The sequence below is a fragment of the Microcebus murinus genome, chromosome 8 (genome assembly GCF_040939455.1).
Source record: "Microcebus murinus isolate Inina chromosome 8, M.murinus_Inina_mat1.0, whole genome shotgun sequence".
Taxonomy (NCBI): Eukaryota; Metazoa; Chordata; class Mammalia; order Primates; family Cheirogaleidae; genus Microcebus; species Microcebus murinus.
Window position 1 is genome coordinate 104475535 of NC_134111.1, and position 18667 is coordinate 104494201.

Here is an 18667-nt window from a genome sequence, read left to right on the forward strand (position 1 = left end):
GATACAAGCACAGCAATTTCTGTTTATCTTCACATCTGCACGTGTCGACTCTTACTCTTACATGGAAGCACAGCTATCCATGAGTAGGAATTATCTTTTTGCCCTAAAAACCAGCCCTTTAGAGGAGTGTCCCCCTTCACAGCCAGCCCCCTCCAGTTCCTTCCCACGGTTTCTACAGTAGAATCCGTGGAAGCTGGTTCAGTCTCTGCACCTACAGTCACTTTAGAGAGGAAGGATCAGCCCCCCAACTTCTTGTTCTGTTAGTGATTTTTGTAAAAACAGTAGCCGGTACATACCTATATACTGGCAGCATGCATCTCTTAAAATCAAGGTGGGAAATGTGGTTCTTAGGCAAGGGAGTTAGAGTTTTGTGTTCAATGAAAATCTGATATTTGAAAAATAAAAAATTGAGAGCAAATAAAAGATTTAAAAATTCTTAGGTATCCACTACGATCAGGCTACTCGTTCAGAATTGAAAGCAGGGAGTTTTCTGTACCCCTCAATACAAATTTATGTTGTTCTTGAAAAAATATTGAACTAAGAGTGTTTTAAATTTAGTTTCCTTCTGGTTATTCTAAGGGAATATCGACTTTATCTTATATTGAAATAAGGCCTTACGAGTATCTAAAAGTGGGTGATACGTATTTTTAAGTGTTTCCCTTATGTTGAATCTCTAAGCATAGCCTCCCCGTCTGAGTCGGCTTGTGTTTCGAGTATTGCCACAGAGGAGCCACAACATGCTGTGTCTTTTTTTTTAATTAATTAATTTATTTTATTTTAGTGTATTATGGGGGTACAAGTGTTAAGGTTACTTATATTGCCCATGCCCCCCTCCTCCCTCAAGTAAGAGCTACAAGCGCGTCCATCCCCCAAACGTTGCACATCTTGCTCGTTGTGGTTGTATACACCCATCCCCTCCTCCCCCCTCCCACCCTCTCGACACCCGATAAATGTTATTCCTATATGTCCACTTAGGTGTTGATCCGTTAATGCCAATTTGCTGGTGAGTACATGTGGTGCTGGTTTTCCCATTCTTGAGATTCTTCACTTAGTAGAATGGGCTCCAGCTCTATCCAGGAATGTACAAGAGGTGCTATATCACCACTGTTTCTTAAAGCTGAGTAGTACTCCATGGTATACATACGCCACATTTTTCATGGGCAAATGGGTTGATGGGCACTTGGGTTGTTTCCACAGCTTTGCGATTGTGAATTGTGCTGCTATAAACATTCTAGTGCAGGTGTCTTTTTCATAAAGTGACTTTTGATCTTTTGGGTAGATGCCCAGTAGTGGAATTGCTGTGTCTTTAGTAAACAGTTGCACCGTTTCAATTCTTCATAAAGTGCCATCAAAGACTCTTGCAACCCGGTGGAAGGGTTCCAACTTCTTAAATAAGGGGCAGACTTAAAACGAGTTGTGCTTCCATTCGCTTTATGAGAAAAATCAAGGAGTGGCCTTGTCTCTATATTAAATGAAACGCTGGGATCGATCAGTATGCTAACCGATTTCTTCAGCTAGGGGTTGGGCCTTCTTTTATTGCAAATAACTGCCGGATTTGTGTAGACTGTTTTAGTGAAAAAAAGAAACACTCTTTGTTTCTCACTCTCCAAGCCGCCACCAGGAGGCACCACGGCCTTCTCTGCCGCTGGTCCAGGAGGGGAGGGGGCAGGGGTGGGGGCCGCGGGCGGACGCAGGACCCTGTCAGCCAGGAAGAGCTGGGAGGGGAGCAGGGGCAGTCTGGCCGTGGCTTCTGCCCCACCCTCCGCACTTCTCCTTTCTGCAGAAGCCACCGCTGCGTGTTTTATGTCCGCATCCCGCGCCTGCTGCGCCGCTCATCCGGCACCCATCACGGTTGTCATCAGCTAGCTGCGCGGGGATGCGGGTCAGCTTCCCTCCGGAAGGCCCGGGTGCCCGGGTGCATCCTGGCGTCTGACGCGTGGGAGGCCCTGGGTCCGTGGTTGTTGATGGAAGGAAGGGAGGAAGGGAGGGAGGAGATGACATTCAGCAGCGAGGGGCTCTCTGGGACAATTGAGTCACTCTGAGGAGACACGCTGAGGCTGCGCCACACGACGCTGGCCGTGGGAGGGCACCGGAGCGCGGTTAGACGTGAAGATGAACCGAGAGGAGGGAGGAGGCCGACCCGAGGCCAACGGCTGGCACCTGGGGACATCCACCCACGCTGGGGCTCTGCCTCGCCGCGTTCATCGCTGTCTGCCAGTGTTGCGTGGAAGTGTCGTCTCAGTTCATCCTCACAGCCCCGCCCTGCACGGTCGTGACTGCTGCTGTCCCTCCTTTACGGGCGGGGACTGAGGCACAGGTGCTCCATGGAGCCTTGCAGGAGGCTCTGGCTGGCAGTGCCCCTGCAGGTCGGGACATGCAGGGGAAGGGCTGCAGGGGCAACAGGAGTTCGTCTGGGATGTGTCTCCTATGAGATGCCTGGACAGAGGTGTCCAGGGGCTGAGGCTTGGAGAAGTGGGGATCAGAAACCTAGATCTGGTGCTGGGCAACATCTGGTGGTTGGGGGTGGGGGGGCGTTGCAGGAAGGAGCCCTCGGATCCCCAGGATCTAACGCACTCCCCCGGATGAGTGGGCATGGGGCTGTCCGTGCAGGTGTGTGTTTGCTTTCACTCTTTTCTGTGGCACTCAGAAACAGGTATAATACGATAAAAAAGATGCAAAAGTTACTGACTATTCACTTGTTGCAAGAGTGGTAATCTGTATCGATTAAATAAGAGCTGTGCATGCAGAAAGGCATGAATTTGCATTATTATTCCTTTTGCTTTCAAAATATTTTTTAAAAACCTGGTATCAGTGGTCAATGAGGTGACTATTAAAAGCAGAAAGCAAATATTAAGGAAGACAAAGAACTGTATTTGATACCTTGAAAGACCCAGAAGGATTCTTAACCTTCCCAGAGATCCCTGAAATTGGATGAGAAAAACAGAGTAGCGTTAACTTCAATTATCAATGCAGGCACAAAACACCGGGAGTGTTAAAAGTATGCGTGAGCTCATCGCAGGTAGAAATCACGGACATTTTCACGCCACTGCATGCGTGCTCTGTCAGTGTTACGGCAGACAGACGTCAGCTCCGGTTACTTAATGCACTGATAAGGAAGCACGCATAAGCGCTGCTTGCTGAGCTGTTGTCTCTCCAATTCAAGCCCCCCTTCCTCACCCCCACCCGGGATGCAGGGGCCAGAGCTCTGCACCGCGGCGGCCGGGCACTGCCCGCTGCGCCTGCCGGGCTCTGCCCACAGGAGCAGCGGGGCAGGCGGGCGGCGGGAGGAAGGATCCCGAGCAGCTCCTTCCTGCCTGCTTCCTGTTTCTGTAAGCATCACCCTGGCAACGGGACGGGCTGCACCCTGGCAGCCGCTGTTGGTTCCGTTTCTAGTGTTTTTCACACCCCCACCCTCATCTGCCCTGTCTGAGCCTGTGCTGGGAGGTCTGGGTCCCTGCTCCAAGCTTTGGGGCCCCAGTCACCCGGACCTTTGCCCTCGACCCTAGCTATTCCTGAAGTGACCGCCCCTCCCGCTTCAGCCGTCCCACACCTGTTTAGTGGGTCCCCGCTATTAAATTACTTTTAAAATAGCTGCTGTAGTTTCTTTTTCCTGACTCGACTGTGATTGATACTCTGTATACGGATTTGAAAATATATTTTGATAATGTGTTTCAAAATAATCCATTTCCTTCGTAACTCTTGTTTTGTTTTATGCACTTAAAAATCGTATTCTGCAAATGGCCCATAGGCTCTGGCTCCAGCCTGCCCGGGCATCTGAGGAACCGAAACTGCTGCCAGCCTCGTTGCCTGCAGCTTGCCGGGCCTGGTTTGATAGCCTCCAGGAACACGAAGCAGAAAGGTTTTTCTTTCTGTTCTTCCTTCCTTCCTTGTCAAACAGTTACGGAAGAAAATGAGCTTTGTTATTGTTCCCCTGAAAAGTGGTACATGCTCATTGGAAAAACACTGCAAAGTAGAAGGAAAGAACATAAAAGCAGCCCTGGCGCTATTGTGTGCGCTTCCTGAGGGGCCGTGTGTTGTTGTGTGTTTGCTTTTGCGTCGATCTAGCTGGGGAGGGGAGTGGTGTGCACGCCACCACAAAGCAGTAAGTCCACCTGGCCATTTTCTTATAATGTAAAAACTTTTAACATAAATCGTTTTTATTGTGGTAATATATACATAACAAAAAAAAAATTCCCATTTTAGCCATTTTTAGGTTTCAAGTGCATTGTTGTGCAACCATCACCGCCATCTACCTCCAGAACTTTTTCGTCCTCCCAAACTGAAGTTCTGCACACGTTAAACACTAGCCCCCAAATTCACAGACAGAAAATAGAATGGGGGTGCCTCCTCCCAGCCCCTGGCAAGCCCTCATTCTTTCTACCTGTATGAATTTGATGGGCATGAACTTTCACTACTGTGCCTTGCTTTTCTAGTGCGAGTACATGGTAAATGGTTTAAAATGCACACTTACTGCGGGCAGTGCTGCCCGCTGCCTACCTGCCTTCTTGCCTCCTTTCCTAAGGATGAAATTAGCAGCTGCGGCGCAGTAAGACACCTCGCCAGTCCCAGTTGTTACGTGTCTAGTGAAACCTGGAAATTCATGCGGGGGCACGACGACTCTCCGTTTCCATGAATTTCATATGTAGAGAGCTCACGGGGGGGGGGGGGGAGATGATTTTAACAGAGGGGGGTGCAGTGGTTGCATCCTCTGAAGATTTCTCTCTCTACACAGATTTCCACATCTTTTGTGTGGCCAATTTCACATGGAGTCTGTTGGAACTCACACAGTCTAGCTTCTGTTTTCTGGGGAAAACTCCACACTGGTTTTCTTCTTCCTTTTGTGAAATTGCATAAACAGAAGAGTAAAGTGTTTTGTTTTTTTTAAAAAAAAGTATTATTTTTAAATTGTGGTGAAATAAACATACCATGATATTTAGCATCTTAACTATTTTTCGGTGTACAGTCTAGTGGCACTAAGCACATTCACATTGTTTTTGCAACTACCTTGTTTCCCTGAAAATAAGATCTACCCAAAAAATAAGCCCTAGCAGGGTTTCTAAGCATTTTTGCAATAGAAGCCCTACCCCGAAAATAAGACCTAGTGATGGGCGTGGCTACGCAGCGCATCCGCACAACCCATGCATTTCAACGCGGAGCGGTAAAGAAGATGAGCAGCCCTTCCCATCTGCCCCATCATGACAGCTGCTGTCCCAGAGGTGACTGGAAAGGTGCGGGCAGCCCCACCAACAAGGTCGGCTCCCCCGTTGGGTCCCGGCCACCCTGTGTGTGCTGCAAGCTGAGGCTTTGAGGGGAAGATAACACACCCCCTGAAAATAAGCCCTTGGGTGTCTTCTTGAGGAAAAATAAATATAAGACCCTGTCTTATTTTCAGGGAAACACGGTACCACCACCATCCATCTCCAGAACTTTTTCGTCTTCCCAGACCGAGACTCTGTCCCCACTAAACACTGACCCCTGGCTCTCTCCGTTCTGGCCCTGGCACCCCCCGTTCTGCTTTCTGTCACTGTGAATTACAGGAGGTAGCTCACATAATCGGAATCATATTTGTCCTTTTGTGAATGGCTCACTTCACTTAGCATAGTGTCCTCAAGGTTTATCCAAACTTTAGCCTGTGACAGGATTCCTTCCTTTTTAAGTCTGAATAAAAAGCCATTATACGTCTATACCACATTTTGATTATCCATTCGTGTGTCAGAGCACACTTGGGTTGAGTCTGCCTACAAAAGGGTATGTTGTTTTTTTGCATTTAATGTGAATTATTTGAAATTTTAATGTAGATCCCTTTTCCTCGTGATATTATCCGATATTATTAAGCCAACACGAACCTCTGGCACAGCTTACCAGTGGCCACCTTTGGAGCTGGCCCGCCCTCCCAGCTCATCCGCTCCTCCCTCACGTCTTCTTTCCGCACTGGGCGCATCCGTCCCCTTGGCCTCGCTTGGAGATGAAGGTGCTAGACGTTAGAGATGGAGCCATGATATCTTATTATAAATGTAGGACCTATATTTTTTAACAACCACAGAATATTGGAGCTGAAAGGTTTGAACGTATGTATTTTTTTAATGCCCTGAGTTAGTTGCATCACTGTGGGCGGATCATTTCCCCTTTTTCTAAAATCTCTACCCTGGGAAAGTCTCTTTACCCAAAAGGAGAAGTTCAGGAGCGTCCATTGCCTAACACCATTCTTTGGAGACACAGTCGTACCTCCTTCTCTGGCTCTCCAAGTTCAAGTCCAGCCATCTAGATCCTAACTCTCAACGGGGAAGTGCCGGTTGCCTTACAAAAATAACCGTCGCAAATTCAGGCCTCTCGTTATAGAAAAGCAACGTGGTTGCTCGTACTGGAGTTCCGCGTGCACGTTTACCAAGCACGTGTGTTTCCCCGCGCCCGGCCGCACGGACCCGCTGGGGATCCTGAGCTGGGGGAGGTCGAGGGGTAGAAGCGCTGGGGCGTGGCAGGAAGGCGGGTGGGGAGCGGCTGATTTGTCTGGGGCAGAAGCCAACTCCCACATCCCTTTGTGAAGTGTGACTGGGTGCATCAGATGTAGAGCAAAGGGCCCTGCAGCTGTTCTGCAGCTTGCATTGTGTCGACCCATCTTCACTGCACTGACATTCATTCAGCATTGTATTTGTTTAAATAATGGTCATGGACAACAACCCATTAACCCTCGTAAACCCTGTGCGCCAAGGCACCACTATCACCCCCATTTTACTGATGAGGAAACCGAGGCCCAGAGAGCAGTGGGGAACATGCCCACAGGTGAAGATGCCCCAGGCAGAGCCACCTGCGTGTGCCCCTGGTCATTCTATTCTGATATCAGCAATAATAAGAAACTTTTCACTGACTTGAGTGTTATTCCTTCTCCAAGTTGCTTTGCCTGTTAATCTTTTATTGGTCAAAATTAGATTCTAGCCTTTAGGCAAGAAGAGTGTCTCGTTGTGAGACTTGTAATGTGTTTCCCTTTACGTGTGTCAGGGCGCTATTCTCTCTTTACCTTACAGGTGATCGTAAATGCTATTTAAACTCCTGCGAGCCTGGAGTCCTGAGCTGTGTTATTAGAGTGCAAGCACTAACTCGCAAACCCACTGTGTCCTTATCATTTTCCTAATGGTAGCGCATCCAATTTAAGAGGAAAGGGACAGGTCGCAGATACTGTGATGTTACAATGATGATGCAGCTGTGATGTCCAGACCCATAAGAAATCAGCAGTGTAACTACTGAAAAGGAGTAGGTAACGTGTCCACCTACATGCAGACTACATATATGTCTAATCCAAAGAACCGCTCTCCAGCTGAGAGTTCAATGAGATAGTGTGGGATAATACAAACAAAAATCCAGACCATTCCCATATCCTGCCATAATGATTTTTTAAATAACGGAAGAAGAGAGAAGATCCAGACCCCACTCAGAGCTGCATGAAGGAATAAAGAAATACGCAGGGCCTGTATGAAGAAAACTGTAAGAATTTACCAAGGGACATATTCCATTGAAAAATAGAGACCTTGTTTCCAAAGAAGACTCTGTGTTGAAAAGATGCTGACCCATCCCCAGATGATTAATAAACACAGTCAGCCCTTCCTACCCATTGGTCCCACATCCGTGGATCCAACCAACCTAGGAGCAAAAATATTTGGGGAAAAAAATGGATGGTTTTGTCCGTACTAAACATGTGCAGACTTTCTTTCTTGTCATTATTCCCTGAACAATATAGTATAACAACGATTTACAGAGCATTTACACAGTATTAGATATTATACTAGAGATATTATACTAATCTAGAGATGATTTAAGCTATACAGAGGATGTGCATAGATCATATGCAAATACCATGTGATTTCATATCTGGGAGTGGCTCCTAGAACCGATGCCACATGAATATGGAACTGTATGATGCATTTCAAATAAGATCCCCATTTAGGGGGGAAGAACGATTGAAAGTGTAACAGATAGACCCTAAAGTTAATCTGTAAGAATAAATGGTGAGGCCGGCCAAGGACTCTTTGAAAAAGAATAACAAGAGTGGTTTTCAACTTTTTATAGCTTACACATTCTTTGTTCAAACAAAATCTTACCTCCCTGTTCCAATACTTTAGGTGGGTCCTTTACTGCTTCCTGAATAAAGTTCAAGTTCCTTAACCTGAGTATTATAAAAAGACTATTCTCACAATATCTAAGGATATTCCAAAAGCAAGAAAATTCCCACAGTTCCACCACTTCGACAGAGCAGCCCTTTGTTTATTCTGCGTTTCCTTCCAGTCTTTGTCTCCGTGCATAGGTCTTTTACATAGTCATATCCAAATATCCTTGTCTAAGGACGGGGAACACTGAAAGCTTGGCTTTGGGAATAGCAATAAAGCAACAACGGAATTCTGGGTCCAAAGGGGCGCAGCTGCCTGAAGGATGGCAGAAGCTCCCTGAGTGTCCCAAAAATGCTGATGAAAACTTTAAACCCAGTCCAAGCTAACTGAGTAACAGTAGTCTCTACCCAGGACTTCTCTAACCTCTACGTAAATTGTGATTCCAGAGCCCCCTGTCTTGCAGGAGAAATCATCTGTGTGCGGTAAAGTGAGTGCAGACAGAGTAGGCTGCAGGTTCTCTGTAGGGGCACCCGTTCATGCCAGACTCGGGTCCCCCGTTCTCTGCAGTCCCTGGGCCGTCCTGCCTGGTAGCTGTGTCTCTCCCCGTTTGACACAGGAAGCTGGGAGAGGTCATGGGGTTCGCTTGAAGCTACAAACTAGTAAGCAGCAGAGCAGGACTTCGGATTACCTGCCGAACCTCTGCTTTGGAGGTCTGAGGGCTGCTGCCCACGCCCCTGGCACTGCCTGCAGGGTGCAGGGCCGCTTGCTCTCCTCGGGTCGTGTACTCTGCGAGGGGCCTTCCCGGGGTGGCGAGAGGCAAAACTCAGTTCTTTGACCTCCTCGCTTCAAATGCTCTGTCTTTAGCTGACTCCCGCAGTCACACCCTTGGTGTGAGTGCCCCTTCCCTCCCTGTGGCCCCCACGCCCTATCTCTCAGTGTTCCCGGCGCCCACTTCCTCACCCACCTTTTGAGTTCTGACTTGAAGAAGGCTGGCCACAGGTATTGGATGATGTGCTGCCCTATTGCCATCTTGGCCATCATCTCTGTGCATTTTTTGCCACGGATCTGTTGGGGTGTGATTCACCTGTGTAAGTCGATAAGTCAACGTGCTTCCAAGTGTGGGTACCTCGGAGGCAGATCTGAGTCCCTCTAGATCGGAGTGCCATTGGGCAGTGTCTGGAGCCATGTTTGGTTGTCACGGCGGCGGGGGTGCAGCGTGCTGCTGGCACGCAGCGGGTGGAGGCCAGGAGTGACGCACAGGACAGTCACAGCACAGGGGTGTCCGCGGTGCCGGCTGGGGACCCTGCTCTTCATTTACGCCGGAGTTTCCCCAGAGAGTCCAAAACCACGTTGGATGCAGCCGCGGGCACTGGAGTGGAGATGGGGGCGGGGGCGTTGCTATCACCCTTAACTAAAGCCAAACCCGCCGCTGGCCAGAGGCAGCACCTGGGGAGCCTCCCGCGGGAGGGGCGCCACGCCCTCGCGTTGTGCAAAGGCGCTGCCCCAGCCAGGTGGAGGGTGTAAAGGTGACGTGGTCAGGAGTGGCTATTTGATCTCCAGTTATTCCAGAATTTCCACTCTTCTGCCAAACATCTCTCCCGACGGCTGTTCCTCGCTGTTCCTCAAACTCCCTTTGAAGCTCATCTAAAATCTTCATTTTTCAAAGGTGAGGCTTTTAGATGTTCAGGTCTTTCCTAAAGATATCCAGTTCCTGGGAAGGGCTGATAAGGCAGCAGCCCACAATCTGGTGCTGGCCTGTAGCTGGCTTTTCTCTAACTGCATTCCGGGGGCTGCAGCAGAAAGGGGAAGCCACACGGGCTTCCTTGAGTGTGGGCATGTTTGTAGCACCATGCTGAAGTGCCTGTCAGTCTTTATTTCCCTCCAGGGAAACTCATTTTCTTGGGAAGATTATTTTAGGGATGCTGTTTTAGGAATTTCTATACTTTTCCTGATGTTTTTGTCTGTCTTTCAATCAGGTAATCTGTAAGTCAAGCTGTTTGGCTGCAGTGCCAAACTTTTAAACGTTTGAATCCATCTTAAGTACCCTTAAATTTCCCTTTTTGCTATAGGAACTGTTTACATTCAGGCTATAAAGCCCTGTGTTCCCCGCACGTCCTTTCTGTGAATGACGGTTGTCAGCCACACTCGTAGCCTGGCTGGTTTCTGGATTTTCAGCTAGTGGGGTAGATATTATTTCAGGGCTCTGATTGTAGGGACATTCCATATTTTCTGGACTGTTAAACTCACAGGCAGGATTACTGGGGCCAAGCCAAATAAATGGGTATCTGGAAAAAAAATATTGCTTTTGTTTTTTTATTGAAATTGCCATTGTCTGTTGCCTAAGTATGTATTGAAATATTTGACTTATTTGTCAATGGGGTATTCTGTTAGCTATGTACACAGTTGTTGAGAGTAAAGCTTGTTTTCCCCATGTCACCATCTGTTCCGATCAAGAGCATTCTAAATGGACTATTCTGAAAACATATATAGATTTTTTTTTTCTTTGCACTAGAGTTGACTAGGGGGACTTTTCAGAGTTTGCTCCTGTATGACTTAAAAATACATAATGATTTTGGTTATGTTTTCAATATATTTAGAAAATAACCGGTGGGTATCTGCAGTGCGTCGTGTTAATGGAGAACAGAATTGGTTTTCCTAAGAGATGATTTATTGCATGTGCTTGTGGCCATTTCCTTGGTCACCGTGCGTAGGGGGTGTTTCTGGGGCCACTCTGGTCTGCCTTAAGGGTCACCAGTTCTGAGGGATGGACTGGAAAAATGGATACATGTAGGATTGTTACAGACTTATCCTTGCACACTTCTGGAGATGAACTTAATTCCAGAGTAAAATACATTAGAAATCATTTTAAGCGTGGATCGGATTCTGCGCCTTGGCAGTATTATTCCGCTCGGCGGCTGGCTGGCACTCCACGGCAGGGAGCTCAGGCACTGATCACCTCGGCTGGGCCCGGTGGGGCTCTGTGGCACGTCCTTGTTTCTGCTCCTCCGGGTCCCCATCCTCCCTCACTTCTCCACCCAGCATTCCTGCACAGGGACAGCTACTTCTCGCTATCTGCCCTCTCCTGCCCATTTTGGTCTTCATATTCCCATTTAGCTCAGAATCAGGTCAAACCCTGAGTCGGTCAGTACTCGGGGCCAGTGCCTGGCTGATCCCCCTCCCGGCCTCCCCCTCCCTGCGCCCCCTCAGTTGGCGGGTTCTCAGGTCTCCCCAAAACTCCGTCTCTTCTCCTTCCCCTTCCAGCCTCCAGCCTTGGGCTCTTGAGTCTCGTCCATCCTTAGACACCTGTGATCCAATGAACAAATCCCCTCCCCTTGGTCCTGCCGTCCCCCCTTCATTATACGCACACGGATCATCAAAAGTGTTGAATTGTAGAATTTTCACAATGGAATGCAATAACCAGTGTTTTTCTAGTTGCAAAATAAAGACGTTCTTGACCTTGTTCTCTTCCCTCTGAGGCTTCCAGGAGCCACTTCTGTTTCTGTTTCTCAACTGCCCCTTCTCTGCCTCGCTTGTTCCCTACACATCTCATCCGTGGGATGTAAAATCCCAAGATTCCTTCCTTCCGGCTCCTTTCTGTCATCCACAGGTTTGCACCAGCACCTCTAAGTAGCCACTACTCTGTGCTGAAGTGCCTGCAGGACACCCCCACAGCGGCTCTCTGCCACCACTTCCCATTCAGCTCAACCAAGGATCAAATTCACCACTTTCCTCAGAATATCCAAAGCGATTTAAAAAAATCAAAACCAAAAACCAATTAGATGAAAAAGAAGTGTGGTGAATTGCTGGGTGCTAGGTGGTTATGTAAAAAAAAAAAAAAAAAAAAAAAAACCAAAAACCTAAAAGCATGTCATTTTTAAGAGGTTCTATTTCCAGTTGCTACAAAAATATAAAATACTTAAGCACAATGAGAGTTCACGATAACCCACCAAATTGCTCTATTTTATTAGTTCTCTATCATTCATCCATCCACCCATCCGTTGATCTACTCACCCATCACTTATAAAGTTCGGAGCTGTGAGAACATGCTCCCATCCCGGAGGAGCCCACTCATAGTCTGGGGGAAGGGGCGGGGGAGACTGTGTCAGTGGCTGGCGTGGTGAGAATGACCCGTGCTGTTGTGTGTAAAACCCGGCACAGAAGGGGTGCCGCATGCTGGAGACTCGCTCACCGTTGCTGTGCAGCCTCTTCTGCTGCGGGTGCTTCTGCCCCCTGGAAGCAGCCTGGACCTGCAGGCCAAGTTCACCTTGGGCCTGACCCAGCTGGCCGTGGGATCCCACTTTCCTGCAGGCAGCAGGCAAGGTCTGGCTGCCCCGTTTGATGTTCCTACCAATGCTCCTGGTCTTACTGGGAGATCCGGCTCCTGCCGTCAGCCTGGGTGTGTGCCCTGCTTTGCCAGCACCCCTGGAGGGGGCGGGGCAGGGCCACTGGTCCAGGCTGAGCCCAGGGAGACAGCGAAGGGCATTCACCAAGCCCACCTGCTGAATGCCTGTTCCCAGTGAGGCCCCCTGGGTGGGTGGGAAGGAGCACCTCTGTGTCAGGCGGCATGATGGGTGCTTTCCATCATAGTGTGCTAAGGGCTCAGACTGTTAGTGGGGACTTGGGTTGAAAGCCTGGCTTCACCCTTCCAGCACGCGTCTGTGGACAAGTTCTGTAATCTTTGTGAGCCTCGGTGTATGCATAAGGTATTCGGTGAACTGAGAGGTGCTGTGCAAATTCTGGGGGATCAGTTCACGACCACATTTATGATATGACGTGTTTTTAGATGTGAGTCAAAAGGATCCAAATAAAGTAATAAACTACATGTAAGTGCATGGTTTTTACAAGTAATTTAGAGATGTTTATTCGCTATAATCAATATGGCTAGTGATTCGTGTTCATGGAAAACAGACGTGAGGGCTGTGATTTAGAAAAATGATTTCCTATTAGTTATCTGACTAATGGGGAGGCTGAGAGCCACTCTGTCCTCCCGCCTGCCTCTGGCTGTGTGCTGTCACCCTGAAAGGACCTGGCTCTGTGGCCCTGCATGCAGAACCAAGGGCAGCGCAGCTAGCGAGCCTAGCAACACACAGCACCATGGAGACACAGCAAAGCGTGGTCGGGCGTGGCCCCAGACCGGTCGGATGTCCTGGCGTTGCCTGGTTAGCTGTGATTCTGAAGTTCCTGGAACAGAGTTAGACCACTCTGTTTACCTTTTGTTCTTTGCTGACGAGTCTCTTGTGCTTCTGAGAACAGATTTTTAGGTTTGGGGCATTTAATTTTCACTGAGAGGGCACAGAGGAAGACAAAAACTCTCCCGCAGCCATGAGCACTTTTAAGAATGCCGGGCCGACACAGTCAGACCTTTCTCAAAGCCCGAGCGCTTTCTAAGTGCAGGGACTCTGGGCTTAGATAGGGACCACAAGAGGTCGGTTCTGTGTGTTTACGGGTCATTAACCGCCTGGAAATTCGGAGGAAGGGACGAGAAATTTAGAGTCAACGCGTTAGAAGTGGCTGTCCATGAATCGTCACTACCAAAAGGAGGAGAAAATTGAGCACTGGCATCCGCCTCACAGCTCTTTACAGGAAGGCCGGGGCCCTGCTGGCGTGGTCCGCACGGACAGCCAGCCTCTTCCTGAGACCCCTGGGGCCTTTCAAAGGTGCCCTTGGGTTTCTTCTGTGCACCTTTCTGAGGACAGAGACCTGTCCGATTGTTTCAGACTCTTAGGTGATTTCAGTTTTGTCTGCATCAGGGCAGAGCGTTTTATATTGCTCTGCCAAGCCACCTCCGGAGCCGTGAGCACCAGCACAAAACCCTGTGCACTCCCGCAGTTCCCACTGTACAAATGTCACCTTTCAAGCCACACCCATGCCCTGACTTCTGGGCAGGCTCTCCCAGGGCCGAGTTTGTAGGTTCCCGTCACCCAGTCACCACCCTCACAAGTGACCTTGCTGAAAGTTAAAAAAGGCCAGGGGTCAGGGTGGGGGGGTTACTTCATTGAAAGTGGGCTTTGAGGGGGGGCCATTAGAGAGTTATTCGTGTCAAAACCAACAGATGGCAACTGTGGACCCTCCACGCTTTATTCCTGGGGCCTCGGGACCCAAGTAAGAGCACCAAGGAAGACGTATTAAGCACTCAACTTACAGTGTAGACGTGGACATTTGTCCTAGGGCTGGGATGGTTCTGAGATCGGCCACCCCACAGGACTCTGGGCTGAAACACAAGCAGAACGTAGCACCCTCCCATGGAGAAGGGTGCTCGGACGGCAGTTTTCGACAACAGGCTACTACTTGGTGGAATGAGAAATCGGCAGCTGTTTCATCACTGGCATCAATAGTTTGTTCCTGGGTCCCAGAATGGTGAGCTAGTTGCTTCTTGGCACGTCCACTTCCCTGCCACCTACATCCTCTGCAGCGGGCCCTCCCATCGCTTTCGTGGGGGGTGGGAGGTTTGTTCTCCTCCCTGGGCTGCCCACAGACTCTCTGCCGGGCTCATCCCCGTTCTTCTCATCGTCTCAGCCTGTTGACTCGCTTCCTTCCTGCTGGGGAGGAGGCCTGGGCCTCCACCACGGGGACTCGGTCTGGCGGCAGAGGGGCAGGCACTGGTTGAGCTTTACCGCCCTGGGTTTACATGAGGCCGCGCCAGGCTAGCAGGGCAGCTCACCCTAACTGTGCCCAGCAGCGTCTGCGTGCTTGGGCCTTCCCTCCTCCCTTTTAGTTGTCACTGTCATTATCACTGGCATGTGTTAGTTGAGACTCAAGACACAGGAGCTGAGTAACTTGCTCAAAATCCCACGGTGAGTGGCGGAGCCGGGAACTGACCCAGATGGTTTGGTTCCAGAGCCCACTTTCTTACCTGCTTCTCTCCCCTTTTCAGGTGCTGACACCTAGCAGTCGAATGGCCCTGTGAGGTCAGGAAAATGCTCCCTGTGTCATTGCAGGTGTCCTCAGGCAATGCCTCGGGGACAGGCTAAGCCAGTGGTGCCTGTCCCAGTGCCCTGCTCTGGGACATGTGGTGACAGGGATGGGATGGTGAGTAGCTCTAGAATCTGCCAACTGGATTAGAATATTCAAGCTCACGTCTCAAGAGGAGGAGGCTATTTTATTAACTGGCTGCCGTTCTCATCTGTGAAGTTGTTACTACTAGTAAAATTATAATCGCATTCCATGACAAATCCCGTAAGTTCCCACAGTTGCTTATGTAAAACAGCTTAACATTATTTTCTCCAAATAATTGAACTCATAGAATTGTTATATCAATGTTTTTTTTTTTTTTAAAGTGTTATATCGAGAAAACAGACTATTGAAAGATAGGCGTTTCATTCTCTTGGAAAGTTGTTTTTGTGAATCTGAAATGCCCTCCATCAAAGCGTGGCGCTCTGATTGATCATCTTCTAAGTTTAAATCTGGCGCGGCCCCTGTTCTCCTTGTCTCCGTGTCCCCTGCCCCCAGAACCCTGTCCCCGCTGCCCACCCTCCCCGCAGCCCTTTCCTCAGAGCCCTGACTCGGAAGCCCTCCGGCGCCCAGTTCCCAGCGGGCAGGCGGTGCGCACAGGCCGCGCTAAAGAGCTGCCCAGACTTGGGTCGGCGCAGAGAATGGGGGGCTGGGGGACTGTTAAATTTCAGTGTCGCTTTGTGGTCTCTGGAGACTTCTGGAGCCGCCTTTGCAGGGAATTAAGACAGGCGATTCTGCCGGAGATTCCTGTCTGGAGCGGGGAGGTCGCCTTTGTAAGAAAGGCCGTGAAACGTGTCCGCAGGGCACGGCCAGGAGAGGGGCCGCGGTGAAGCGCAAAACTGGTTGACCTTCTGACAGCCACCGTTGACCTTCTGATAGCCACCGTTGACCTTCTGATAGCCACCGCGTGGTCTGGTCGCCTCTGCCCAGCCCGGCCAGGTCAGGGACCCTTCCGGCGCTTTGCCGCAGGACTTTTATTTTAAATTGCTAGGACGCATGAGGGGAGTCTGGTCCCTGTCCCGGGGTGCGGGAGATCAGCCCCTTCATGCGCCCCCGCGGTGCGTCTGCATGGACGGTGCAGACCGCGGGCTCCAAGACCCGAGACCCGAATCGGCGCCGAATGGCTGGCACCGGCCCGGGAGCTCCTCCACAGCCCCTCGGTAGCTGCGGATCCGACCCGAGTTTGCGGGACGTGCGGGGGTGTGGGGTGTGGGGTGGGACCCGGCCCTCGGGCCGCCCCGCCAGGCCCCGCCCGCACTGGCTCCTCCCCCGGCGGGCCCCTCCTGGGGTCGACCCCTCCCGGCTGCGGGTCCCCCAGTGGAGCGCTGGCCTCCTGCGGCCTCTCAGCCGCCCTCCCCCTCAGACCCAGGCCCGGGCGGGAGGGTGGCGGGCGGGGCTGCCCGCGGGACTTTTTGCCCCAGCGCCTTTCCGGTGGGGGCCGGAGGGGCTGAGCGGTGACTAACAGGGGCGGGGCGGGGCGGGGCGCGCAGGGGCGGGGCGCGCAGGGGCGGCTCCGGGCTCCTCTCCACCCCCCTGGGTCTCCTCCCCCGCCCGGCGGGGCCCGCGGCCACCTGCGCCCCGCCCCAGAGGCCGCGCCCGAGCCGGGAACCCTGGGCCGCCTGCGAGAGCGCTCCTCGGCCATCCCGGCGCGGGCCGTCGCGGGGAATCGCTGCGTCGTGGGCACAGTCCCGCGCAGGGATGCGGCTGCGCTGAGAGGTGCCCGCCGCGGACGCCCGGAGGCCGCGCGGAGAGTCCCCGCCGGGAGCGGGCCGCGCGTGTGGCCGCCAGGATGACCAACCCCGCGGCCGCGCAGAACACGGAAATAGACTGCCTGAGTCCCGAGGCTCAGCGACTGGTAAGGGGCACACGCTTTCGAAACTTTCTTTCCGACTGCGAGCGGCCTTTGTTAGCAGAGTTTCTGATTGTTCTAAGGCCAGGAGCAGACCGCACCGTCCGCCGCGCGGGGTGGGCTCCGGGGCCGGAACCCGGACCGGCGACTGGGCGTCCCGGCACGAGGCGCGCGGGCAGCGGCGCGCTCTGCTCTCGGCGCGGCTGGTGGCCCCGGCGCCCCTTACCGTGCTGGAAAGCGCATTTTATTGTAGACGCCCCTTCCAAGGGCGAGAAGGAACGCGCTCTCTCTCCTCTGCCTGCGGGGACGGTCCCTTGACAGGCTCTGCCCAGCTGGTTGGCTCCGGCCGGGTCTGCGCCTGGTCTAGAATTTCACGCCGAGCTGCTTCGTTGGTATTTTACAAAATACAGCGCCCAGGAACTGGTGCCCAGAGCAAGCACGCTCGCCCCGGGGCTGGCACACCAGCGGCTGGGTGCTTCGGAGCAGTCATCCTTTTCTGGAGCCTTAGGACCCCCCCCCCAGGACCCTGCGCCCCACACCCACTGTGGCCGATATCCCAGAGTCTTCCCACTCCGGACAGGATCCTCCACCTGTGGGGCTTCGCCGGTACCCAGCTCGGCGCCCGGTAGAGGGATCAAGGAGGTAGGGGTAGGTTGGCATTGAAATTGGGCAGAGAGGTGGGGAAGCTTTGTAACTACCTATTTCCATGCAGCTAGTGGTTGATTGTGAATGGAAATATTTAAAAGTGAAAGGGGACACTTTGGAAAAGAAATGTTTTATGTAGTTAGTCCACGGAGAGCCCCTATATTTCCGCTTTAGCCAGTCTTCATGGGACCTCGATAAAAGTGTGAGCCTAAAACAATCGCTCCTTCATCGGGTAGAGATTAATCATCTTCCGGGTGTTTGTGAAGGATTCAAGATGAATGAGACAGCCCCGGCTCTGGTAGCACTTACTAGGAAATGCCGGAGAGAAGCTCAGAGGTAGAGATTCTGATGAGAGCACACTTGAAAGTCCAGTTCCTCGCCTGTCAGGTGGTGGCAGGGTTTTCTTTTTGCCCATTTCTGTGTGCTTTGCCTATGACCTCATCTAGGGCTCTGGCAGCGGGCCAGGCTTTTGGAGCTGGTTCCTCTCCCTGAGCCTGCTTAGTTCCTGGGGCCCTGGGACCTGGAGGCAGACCCTCGACTGGCTGTCAGGAAAGGGTTCCTGAGAGAGGGAAGGGCGAGAGTGCTGCAGAGGAAGGCTGGTGTTCGGGGGCAGGCTGGCACTCCATAGATGGCAAGAGAACAGGGCGGATGTGAGGAGGAACTAACTGCTGGCCCAGAGTCCTTGGAGAAGGGAAGAGTAAACACAGAGATCTGGATGTGAGGGAGGGAGGGACAGGCCGACTGGGGAATATGCAGCAGTCTGGGCACACCTAGCTATCCTGCTGGCACTGAAGGCTGGGGCCTCCTGGGCGCGCCTGGGCTGGCTGGCTACTTGGCGGGGAGGCTGCCAGGAAGAAGTGAGAGGGGAGTCTGGGCCGCATCCAGCCCGGGAGGTGCCCGACCGGCCCGGGCTCACCGCCCCTCGCCCCAACTCCAGAATCCAGTAAGCTCTGGAAACGGAAAGGTTTGCGTTTTGTTTTTGTTTTTATACGTTTGTGGCAGAATTTTGGCAGAGAACCGTCCCGATGGGAGGCTATTTTTAGTCTCTGTCCCTCTTAGTGTGAATATTTCATACATTTCTCTACAGCCTTGTGAATGCATTTGACTAAGGGCTGCTGCTAGT

The 18667-nt window shown here is 51.5% G+C and overlaps 1 protein-coding gene across 20 annotated transcripts in view; it reads left to right on the forward strand.

The window, feature by feature from the left end:
- The window catches only part of LRRFIP1 (LRR binding FLII interacting protein 1), a 133564-nt gene that overhangs the window by 40635 nt on the left and 74262 nt on the right, over positions 1-18667 (forward strand). For 2 of the 20 annotated variants that reach the window (XM_076006091.1, XM_076006092.1), the window contains exon 1: positions 16590-16905. The exons of 13 other annotated variants lie outside the window; for them this stretch is intronic. In XM_076006091.1, coding sequence (XP_075862206.1) covers positions 16840-16905 — 66 coding nt within the window. In that variant the 5' untranslated portion in view covers positions 16590-16839. Of the gene's footprint in view, positions 1-16583; positions 16906-18036; positions 18509-18667 lie in introns of those variants that run through there. 5 more of the 20 variants (XM_076006080.1, XM_076006087.1, XM_076006088.1 and 2 more) reach the window with 5 other exon arrangements.